Here is a 10,943-nt window from a genome sequence, read left to right on the forward strand (position 1 = left end):
CCTCCGCCGTGTGTCACCTTCCTGTTCGGAAGTCTTAGTAGGTTGCTGGGACAGAACAGGGGGCGCCTGCTCCACCCATCAGGTATCCGGTTGGAAGAAAAGCCAGTCTCAACAACTTGATTTTCTCCGTGAAATGATAAGTTTAGCAGACCATCCGTCTCCGAGCGCTGCACATTACGGGAGGGAGGAAGGGGCTCCCTTTCTGCTCTTCCAACCACAAATCATACGGTTGTGCCTCTTCCCCATTCCACTTAGAGCCCTCCAACAATTTGAATTCCATGTCCCTCCTGTAATGCATGCCACAGAACTTCTTTGAGAAAATGAACTCCATGCATGTGTTTTGAATTTTTTCTGAACTGATTTGTGATGATAATCAGTTAAGTTACATTTCTTGTGTGTCTGTCTTGCTGGGGGTGTAATAAACCTAGGATGCTGATGACTGTAATTTTCTGGGTGATGTTGCAATGGAGGGAAATAAATGGCCCAGCATTGAACTTTGCAGCTTGTTCCCTTCCTGTATGTAAATTGCCTTTATATAAAGTGGGGTTCATAACAACAGAACAAGGGCAGCTGCCTCTGGCTGGTTCTCTCTTCTCATCTCAGACCTTCCAGCCTTATCAGAGGCACATAGCAGGGAGGCTACTTGGGCCCTAACTGAGCTCTACTCCAGCCTCAGGACATAATCTCCAAGCTTCACATCCCTGGGAAACCTGAAGAATGAAAGAGGAGGGTATCAAATCTCCTCTGAAAGGTCAGTGCTTATAGTTATTACCAGTTGGATGGGCTAGGTAAAACGGATGCCTCGGGGAATTTGGGGTTAAGGCACATGAGGTAGACTGTGGGAGAGGGTCCCTGATGGAAGGTTTCCTAATTTAATGTTTTAAAATAAACAAGCAAAATCTTTGTGCCAGTTGGTGTTTTGGGCGGTGTGAGCAAAATTTGCTCCCTTAAGCTAGTTGAATGGTGGGACATGGAGTAGGTGGCATTGACCCCAGCAAAGTTATGTCCTATGAAGAATCCATGCAAGAGAAAGCAGATATGGGCCAATTCGAGTAATTTGGAATTACCAACCTTGCTTTAGGTTGGAGCGCCCATTTCAGGCACTAGACAGTGCTTTTCAAAAACAATGGGCACTGAGCACAATTTCTGAGCCAGTCTCCAGGAGGGAGGACATGTGTGCCCTTCTCGTTGGGGGTTGCTGCAGCTGAGCAAACCAAGAAGCAGTGGAGAGATCATATTAGGGCAAATGAGGTGGTTATGCCTGCAAAACAAATCCCTGCCCACGACCAAGGAAAAAGCGCTTCACACGCTATTCCTGGGTTGACAGCTGGTATTTCTGAGCGTGCCAGATCCAGTAGGCAACTCTAAAATGGCAGGGCCCTTGGCAGCAGGGGGTCATGGCCGGGCAGCCACCGCAGACAGCACCAGCGAGCGCCAGGTGTCTGTCCCTGCAAATATTGGTAACTTTGTGGCTGTCTGCCCCGCTCCCGGCCCAGTCCGGGTGCTTGGGGCTTCCTGTCCCGCGCTTGTGCGCGTCCGAGCCGCGGTCACACTGCAGCTCCCAGCATCTTGCCGCTGCGGGGTCACTGGAAGGCACCGGCGTCGCTGCTCTGCAAAGCCAGTGCCGCCGCCTGCAGCTTTTCTCCCTTCTCTACTTTCTGAAGCGGAGTCACTCGGCTAATCTTTTAGGATAACAAGTCATAGTTTATGCGGGACTTTCGAGAAAACGCGAGGTGGCAAAACTCTGACGATTCCTGGGTCAACCCTGACATAAAGCCAAGGACGAGTAGGGAAGATGAAGACAAAGGGATTTGCAAATGATGGGGGGTGTTCGACGGGAGAGTGGGAGAGAAACAGGCTCGGAGAAAGGAGTTGGTGTCGCCCGGGTCACGCCAGGTCGGCCCCGGAGCGAAGCCACCGCTCCCTTAACTTGCTACCTCCTCACGTGTTCTTGGCATGGCAGGGATTAATATGCAAGAAAAAAATTAGATGCGGAACGGACAAAATGTTCTCAGAACTTACGGGGGGCGGGGGGTAGTGAAATGCAGATTGTACTTTTTTTTCCTTTAGTGCAGAGACGAATTTTATTTCCGCCCCCTCCCCTACACATTCCTGACCTCTCCCTCCCCCTTCCCTCTTTTTTTCCTTCCTTCCTCCTCTTCCAAGTTCTGGGATTTTTCAGCCTTGCTTGGTTTTGGCCAAAAGCACAAAAAAGGCGTTTTCGGAAGCGACTCGGCCGTGCACAAGGGCCATTTGTTTGTTTTGGGACTCGGGGCAGGAAATCTTGCCCGGCCTGAGTCACGGCGGCTCCTTCAAGGAAACGTCAGTGTTCGCCGGTTGCTCTCGCACGCTGCGCCCCGCCGCCGCCGCTACCCATGGGGGAGATGCAGGGCGCACTGGCCCGGGCCCGGCTCGAGTCTCTGCTAAGGCCCCGCCACAAAAAGAGGGCCGAGGCGCAGAAAAGGAGCGAGTCGTTCCTGCTGAGCGGACTGGGTAAGCGCCGCCGCCCGCCCCGCTGGCGACTTGGCTCAAGTCCCCAGAGCTGCTCAGCCCTGGTTTGCGGGCTTGGCGACTCGGGCTGGCTTTTGTTGTTGCTCTGGGGACCAGGGGATGGAGGCCGGGGTGATCGAGTGGCGGCACCGAGGAGGATGCAGCCGGGTGCCCGGGCCCCACGCTGACCTGCAGGTCCCCGCGCGCTGCGCCACCCACCCTGCGCGGGAGAGATAACCCCTGGCCTGGCGTGCGCCGTGGGACCAGGGCTGGGGCGGCCGAGGTGGGAATCCAGGACAGGATCGGCGCCAGAGCCTTAGAGAGGGAACCTGCAGGGAGGGTGTGAGCTGGCACAAAGCTACGCGGGTCGCTGAGCACTGGGCGGAAAGCGCTTCAGCGCTGTAACTCTGATTTCCATGCCCCGCGGAATAAGTGAGAAAGGTGGAAAATTACCCAAGACTTTCCATCCCTCCCCGACCCTGCCGTCAGCGCTTTCCCTCCCTCCGGTCCGGGAGGTGATAGTAGCTGATAACCGCCCCGCTCCAGGCCCTCTCCGGGCGATCCCCGCACCCCCGCCCGGGGATCACCCTCCAGCGAGTAGCAGAACCGCCTCCCGCGGGCCGCTGCGCCGCCAGCACAGCGCGCGGCGGGCGGGGCGGGGCGGGGGCGGGGTTAGGGGCGGGGCCGGGCTGCGCCGCTTCCTCATTGTCCCGCGTGCTCCGCCCCCGAGGCTGCTCAGTGCTTATAAAGCCGACCGCGCGGCCGGGCACAGTGTTGGCTGAGCCGGTGTCTAGTCGTCAACGGCCTGATTTATTCCCTATTCCCTCGGAAGCGATGACGGTGAAAACTGAGGCTGCTAGGGGTCCCCTCACTTACTCCAGAATGAGGGGAATGGTAGCGATTCTTATCGGTGAGTGTCGGGACGAGGCTGGACTCTTCTACTTCAGGATACGCGAGTGGAAATTTTCTGAATGTCCGGGATCAGATTAGGGTGTGTGGCGCCGGACGTTACGAAGACATCTAAATGTTTCTTTCTTTCTCCTTTTATCCACAGCTTTCATGAAACAGAGGAGGATGGGCCTGAACGACTTTATTCAGAAGATTGCTAATAACTCCTACGCATGCAAGCAGTAAGTCGGGGGAGGGGGGGGGTTGAGGAGTTTACTGCAGCCTGGTGTTTATCTGGAGGGCGAAAACTTCCCTGGGCGGGGGTCTCCTTTCTCCTTAAATTCTAATGTAGTTGAAGTATTTTATTTTATTTGAGAAAATGTAACACTGTGCCGCAGGCTAGAGTGTCACGGCCTCGTAGCTCACAGCAACTTCAAACTCTTGGGAAACTCTTGGGCTTGAGCAATCCTTGCCTCTGCCTCCTCAGTAGCTGGGACTACAGGCTCCCGCCCCGACACCCATTTAGTTTTTCCTTTTTTTCTTTTTTCTTTCTCTTCTTGCTTTTTTTTATAGTGACGGGTCTCTGTTGCTCAGGCTGGTCTTGAACTCCTGAGTTCAAGCGATCCAGTCCACCCTCCTCGGCCCCCCAGAGTGATAGGATTACAGTCCTGAGCCAGCGCGCCCGGCCTCTGTTTGAAACATTAAAATTAATACGCCGAGAACATCTCTTAAGCCCAAGTGTCTGAGGTTGCCATGAGCTATAACGCCGCGGCACTTTACCCAGGGCTACAGAGTGAGACTCTTGTCTCCAAAAAAAAATTAATTTGCGGATTTGGCTTGATCAAAAGATGTAGGATTAGTTCATGTTTGCCTAATTCACGCCCTCGCTCCATGAACAGTCATAATATATGTATTTAGCTGAGTTTCTTATTTAACTGAATGGTTTGGATGTTTTCTGTTTAAACACTTGAGTTCTCCGGCAAAAGTTGCGCCAGAAACTCACTGTTGGTGTTGGTGCGCCTCCTAGTGGCGAGTTAGGTTAAAGTTGTTCGTTTATTCCTTGCAGCCCAGAAGTTCAGTCCATCTTGAAAATCTCCCAGCCCCAGGAGCCTGAGCTTATGAACGCCAACCCTTCTCCTCCAGTAAGTATTCTGACTTGTGATGCATCTGTGGAGAAAACTTGCAAATGAGTCAGCTGATATAGCTACATCGAAGGATGAAAATAGTATTTCTAGAAATTAGTATCAAGGCAGGAGTGTCTTTAGTTTAAGGCATAAGAAGTGACATGAATATTTTTAGTTTTGAGTCAGAATTTTTTTTTTTTTTTTTTGGAGACAGTCTCACTTTGTCGACCCCTGGGTAGAGTACCATGGCATCATATAGCTCACAGCAACCTTAAACTCTTGAGCTCAAACGATTTTCTCCCCTCAGCCTCCTGAATACCTGGGACTATAGGCGCCTGCCACAGCGCCCAGCTAGTTTTTAGAGGCACTCTTGCTCAGGCTGGTCTCAACCAGTGAGCTGAGCTGAGGAAATCCACCTGCCTCAGCCTTGCAGAGTGCTAGGATTACAGGCATGAGCCACTGTGCCTGGCTCAGAGAATTATTTTATTTTAAAAAACATAGTTCATTGAAGTTTTATCTGGTTCTAACATGAGTGTGTACAATTTCCATGCACTCATTGGAAATTACTTGTATGGATAAAAAAGGTAGTTTTGAATGTGTTCAGCTATATGGGGATTTGCCTCAGTCTTTGGTGGATATAACATCTACATTGTCTATATCCTTTGAAGCAATGATCTGAAAAGAATGTTTTCTTTTCTAGCCAAGTCCTTCTCAACAAATCAACCTTGGTCCCTCATCCAACCCTCATGCTAAACCATCTGACTTTCACTTCTTGAAAGTGATTGGGAAAGGCAGTTTTGGAAAGGTAATTTCAAGCCCAAACACCTTTTGATATACTTCATGTGCTCATTTTACATTCTTGGCTAAGGCTAGAAAAATTATTTTTAATTTTTTTGAAATTATTTTGAAATTTCAGGTTCTTCTAGCAAGACACAAGGCAGAAGAAGTGTTCTATGCAGTCAAAGTTTTACAGAAGAAAGCAATCCTGAAAAAGAAGGAGGTATGAGATATGCTTGATGTGTTGGTCTTAGAGGTCGACACTCCCTGAATACTCTTGGCCTTAGATTTTTGGTATCAAGTGGAAAATTACCCCTAAATCTTAATTGTCTTTTCCTAGGAGAAGCATATTATGTCAGAGCGCAATGTTTTATTGAAGAATGTGAAACACCCTTTCCTGGTGGGCCTTCACTTCTCTTTCCAGACTGCAGACAAATTGTACTTTGTCCTAGACTACATTAATGGTGGCGAGGTAAGCGGGGGGGGGGGGGGGGGGGGGGGGGGGGGGGGGGGGGGGGGGGTGGAAATACTTGCTTTTAGTTTGAGAAGAATGTTGTGGTTTTTTCCTCCATAGATAACTTGAGGTGGGGGGGGGGGAGTTACCAGAATTAGCATTTCCTTTTACCTGTCAGGTTTCAAAAAGTTGATAGATTGTTTGGGGTTTGCTTCCTGTAATTGTTCTTTTCAGTTGTATGTGTCAAGACTAATTAAACGCTGTGGCATCCAGACTAACTTGGTTCTTTCTCCTGTAGTTGTTCTACCATCTCCAGAGGGAGCGCTGCTTCCTGGAACCACGGGCTCGTTTCTATGCTGCTGAAATAGCCAGTGCCTTGGGTTACCTGCACTCTCTGAACATCGTCTACAGGTGAGCCGGTTCTTCAGGCTGCCTTCCTGCCTCTGTATAAGAGAACCAGCTCTTAGAATAGGCTTTGCCCTTAAGGCCGGCACCTGTGCCAGAGGTGGTGGGTTCAAACCCAGCCCCGGCCAAAAACTGCAAAAAAAAAGAACAGGGCCTTAATATAATTTGTTTCTGTGCTACTTGGTCACCTAAAACCAGATCCCCTAGCATGTGAGCTGTCTTAACTTCATGCCACCAGGGAACCAGCCAAGTAGGATTGTGCCTAATCCAGAATAGATGAGAAGAACAAGGACGCCCTTTTATTTACTATGCAACTGTCATGATTTAAAATGCTTCTAATACTTTTAGCAATTAACTTTACAGAGGATTACTTAAGACATAAAATTAACTTACACAATTACTTTCCCATTCACTTTTTTACAGAGACTTAAAACCAGAGAATATCCTGCTAGACTCCCAGGGACACATTGTCCTTACTGACTTTGGACTGTGCAAGGAAAACATTGAGCACAATGGCACGACGTCTACCTTCTGTGGTACACCTGAGGTATGCGCTCCCCTGACCAAGTGCCTGGTTCCTCTCCTTCCAGGAGAGAAACGTCCCATCATGCCTTTAACTACCAAACAAGTAAACCCCTGTCAGACTTCTTAGTACAGTTCAGCACAAATAGAATATATTTGTTGTTTGATGCAAGAACTGTTGGTCAGATCCAAATCACAAAAGGTTACTAAATCTTCAAGTAAGGTATCTGTTGGGTGCTTAGTAGCTTCCTAAATATCAGTGCCCATGAGTAGCCAGTCAGCTTCAGAAAGTATAATAGTTGCATGGGTAGTAATCTCAAGATAGGTGTCCTCCAAGTTTACTCTGGGTCCCTCAGTGTTTTCAAAGTAGATGCCTGGTCTTTGGATTACCTGGTTTCTTCTCAGTTTTCTGAACTGAGTTCCTGTTCTGTCTTTCAGTATCTGGCACCTGAGGTGCTCCATAAGCAGCCTTATGACCGGACTGTGGACTGGTGGTGCCTGGGGGCCGTCTTGTATGAGATGCTGTATGGCCTGGTGAGTAGCACATGGTGGGAGCCGCAGGCCTGGCTGCTGACGTCTTGCCCTTATCAGCAAGCTTATCAAAAGCTGATAAGAGGCATTGGTTAAAAATGTGTTAGTATAAGAGGAATCCCTTACCTGGTGGATTTTTCTTTTGTACATCTCCCATTTTTACTAGATAGGACTACACTGAACCTATGTAATGGTGAAAACCATGACTTATTAACATATCCCTGCCCCCTACCCAGAAGGCTTACAAAATAGACATTGCAAAAGCAAAGGAATGGAACATTTCCAGGGGAAGACTCTCAAATCTAGCTTTAGAATATTACTGTTTACATCTCTGTTGGTAATGCGTGTTGTACAAAACTTCCAATTAAGTATAAAATCATTTTCCTCTTCTTTCAGCCTCCTTTTTATAGCCGAAACACAGCTGAGATGTACGACAACATTCTGAACAAGCCCCTCCAGTTGAAACCAAATATCACCAATTCTGCAAGGCACCTCCTGGAAGGCCTCCTGCAGAAGGACAGGACAAAGCGGCTCGGTGCCAAGGATGACTTTGTGAGTGACGGTTTCCTGTCCTCCTGGGCTGGCTGGGACATGCAGTAGCCCTCTCTGCCCTTACTGAGTTTGCCTGTCTGAATTAATCTTGCATTTCTTCTCAACAGATGGAGATTAAGAGTCATGTCTTCTTCTCCCTAATTAACTGGGATGATCTCATTAATAAGAAGATTACTCCTCCTTTTAACCCAAATGTGGTGAGTATCTCATCTCCTAAGTGTAGTGAGGCCCAAAGGGCATTTCTTTAGTCAGAATTGTTGGGTCGGGGCTCAGACAATAATCTCTTTAGATTCATTATTTTACCTAGAGAAAAAGTGCAATTTTGTCCCAACAAAGCAAGCATACATTAAATTAACACATTTATCCGTTAAGGCACCAAAAGGGAACATTATCCTCATTTATTTAAACCATGTGTGGCCTTAGGGATTGTGTGCTTAAAATGGATTTTCTGTATATATATAGCTTCTATCTAGCATCCTAAAGATTTGAACTCCAGTATTTAAAGCCTAGTCAAGACTTTCCCTGTATCCACTAGGAATCTTTGACACTGAGTGTGTTTTCTTTCCTGCAACAGAGTGGACCCAGCGACCTGCGGCACTTTGATCCCGAGTTTACCGAAGAGCCGGTCCCCAACTCCATCGGCAGGTCCCCCGACAGCATCCTCATCACGGCCAGCGTCAAGGAAGCTGCGGAGGCTTTCCTGGGCTTCTCCTACGCACCTCCCATGGACTCCTTCCTCTGAACAATCTTGGGGTTGCTTTTGAAGGATTCTGTGTGTTTTAAAATGTTTTAGTTAGCCTTTTGGCGGAGCTGCCGGCTGACAGGACATCTTTAAAAGAGAATTTGCACATCTCTGGAAGCTTAGCAATCTTGCACACGGTTTGCTGGAAGCTTTTGGCAGAGCACATCCTCAGTGAGCTCATGACGTTGTCATTCTTATTCTTCCTTCCAACGTGGTGCTATCTCTGAAATGAGCATGGGAGGGCCGCCTTAGATGCAGGAGTCTTGTCAGAAGGAAGGCAGTGTCCTAAGGAGGTTGGTTCTCCTGCAGGTCTATCTAGGCTGTGATAACGAATATTATGAAATGTGCCTTTTCTGAAGAGATCGTGTTAGCTCCAAAGCTTTTCCTATTGCAAAGTGTTTCAGTTCTTTACTTTTTCCTTGTGGACTTAGTCTGTGAACAGTGGAATGAGTGTGGTATGCTTGATCACAGATGATGGATTTTGTTATAAGCATCAATGTGACACTTGCAGGACACTACAACGTGGGACATTGTTTGTTTCTTCCATATTTGGAAGATAAATTTATGTGTAGACTGTTTTTTTTTTTTTTTTGTAAGATAGAGTTAAAACTAAAATTTATTGAAATGGTCTTGCAATGACTTGTATTCAGATGCTTAAAGAAAGCATTGCTGCTACAAATATTTCTATTTTTAGAAAGGGTTTTTATGGACCAATGCCCCAGTTGTCAGTCAGAGCCGTTGGTGTTTTCATTGTTTAAAAAGTCACCTGTAAAATGGGCATTATTTATGGTTTTTTTTTTTTTTGCATTCCTGATAATTGTATGTATTGTATAAAGAAAATCTGTACATTGGGTTATAACACTAGTGTATTTAAACTTATAGGCTTATTTGTAATGTAAACCACCATTTTAATGTACTGTAATTAACATGGTTATGTAATATGTACAATCCTTCCCCTTCTCCTACCACACAACTTTTTTTGTGTGTGATAAACCCAATTTTGGTTTGCAATAAAATCTTCAAAAATATTTACATACATTGTGTTGTGTTATTTTTTCAATTTACTCCTCTTGCAGGGATGGCTAGGAAATAATGCTCTAGCATTTATTGCCTGGCCTGTGAGGGGGAGCTGTTTGTCCTGACATTTGGCTTGTCTTCAGTACCTGTAACAGGTAATTCTTTCAGCAAATATTTGAAAGTTTACTCTGAGCCAGGCTCTTATTCTGAGTGCTGGGGATATCACAGTGACCAAAGCGGACAAATCTCTGCCCTTCCAGAACACCCCTCCCCCTCCAGGAAGGGCAGACTTAGAGCAGTTTATTAAAGTGGAAATCAAGAAATAGTCTCAGCTAGAGAGGGTGAGAATGTCTGTAATAAGTGGTTATGTTCCCAAAATAACTGACCCGGCCAGACTCTGGTTTGTAAGAGTACTCAGAGCTGACCCAAGTCCAGAGCAGTCTGAGGACAGGGACCCCAGAGGAGGTCATCTCTGGCTCAGATGAAGCCTCTTGAGTAGTGTGAGCCCAGCAGGCTGTGGGGCTCCTACAGTCCCCCCCCCTCCCCCGAATGTGGGAATGCGTGTTACAGGAGAAGGGAAGGTAACACTAGGTTCAGAGATCATCGGGAGCCCAAAGTGTTCGGACTTTTTTACTTTTCTCGGCCTTTTACACAAATATTTAGAGAAGAATGGGAATCTCCTTACCCTCCCCAGCAGCTCTCAGCCTGCTTGCCCGCCCTCCATTATGCCCTCCCAGTTCGCAGAGGGATTTCCTCAAGGGAGAGCTGTGACCTTTTTTCCTCATGACCCTTGGGTCTCACCTCACCTCCCTCCCTCCCACCACCCCTCAAGGCTTCTACAGGCTGAAGGTATTTGGAGATGGCTTAGTTTAGCTCCCTCCCAATCGGGTGAAGGAGTAAGATGAAAGGGAGTCAGTGACTCCTTTAGGGGGGTCACAGGTCAAGCTCTGCAGTTGAGTTACAGCTCCACAGGGATTGGCCACACATTAAACTCCCCCCCCAAGTCCGAGTGCCAGAGTCCAAAGCATGCATTTTTGTAGTAAAAGTGGATGCTGGTTCTGACAGGTAGACATTTTTTGCCTATTTCCCCCTTAGTCTCCTAAAAAACAGAAATTCCTCCTAAAACAAAAAGTGCTTAAAATCACATTCTCATCTGAACACATGGCATGCAGGCTAGAAATCTGCAGCTGAATTACAGACAACTCAGAGTCAAGATACACAGAGCCTTTATTTTTACTTTTATTTATTTATTTTGGGGGGGGTTAAGGTAGAGATCAGGCTTATTGGGTTACAGTCAACACCTTGGGAAGGCCTGAATTGTGTTTCTCCAGAATCAAAAAGTGCCAGAGGAGCCCCAGGTGTGGTCACAGGGATGGGAGATTAAACTGAACACAGATGGGTGGGAAGGGAACAAGGTAAGGACAGGGAAGTCAAGTCAGAA

General features: G+C 47.5%; 1 protein-coding gene across 3 annotated transcripts; it reads left to right on the top strand.

The window, feature by feature from the left end:
- The first annotated feature begins 507 nt into the window (after positions 1–507).
- Positions 508–9,521, top strand: SGK1 (serum/glucocorticoid regulated kinase 1). 3 transcript variants are annotated; one of them, XM_023513533.1, is made up of 12 exons: positions 508–751; positions 3,545–3,620; positions 4,445–4,520; positions 5,203–5,307; positions 5,419–5,502; positions 5,620–5,751; positions 6,032–6,144; positions 6,562–6,685; positions 7,099–7,194; positions 7,588–7,743; positions 7,851–7,940; positions 8,318–9,521. In XM_023513533.1, the coding sequence occupies exons 1-12, from the start codon at positions 718–720 to the stop codon at positions 8,483–8,485; spliced, it is 1,254 nt and encodes a 417-aa protein (XP_023369301.1). In that variant the 5' UTR covers positions 508–717; the 3' UTR covers positions 8,486–9,521. The 3 variants fall into 3 exon arrangements, with proteins under 3 accessions (XP_023369301.1, XP_003790358.1, XP_003790359.1); XM_003790310.3 differs by lacking the exon at positions 508–751 and adding an exon at positions 2,045–2,493; XM_003790311.2 differs by lacking the exon at positions 508–751 and adding an exon at positions 3,239–3,400 and having other exon boundaries at positions 8,318–9,517.
- The last annotated feature ends 1,422 nt before the right edge of the window (positions 9,522–10,943 follow it).

The sequence above is a fragment of the Otolemur garnettii genome, unplaced genomic scaffold, assembly GCF_000181295.1.
Source record: "Otolemur garnettii isolate 467f Iridium unplaced genomic scaffold, OtoGar3 scaffold00042, whole genome shotgun sequence".
NCBI classification, from domain to species: domain Eukaryota; kingdom Metazoa; phylum Chordata; class Mammalia; order Primates; family Galagidae; genus Otolemur; species Otolemur garnettii.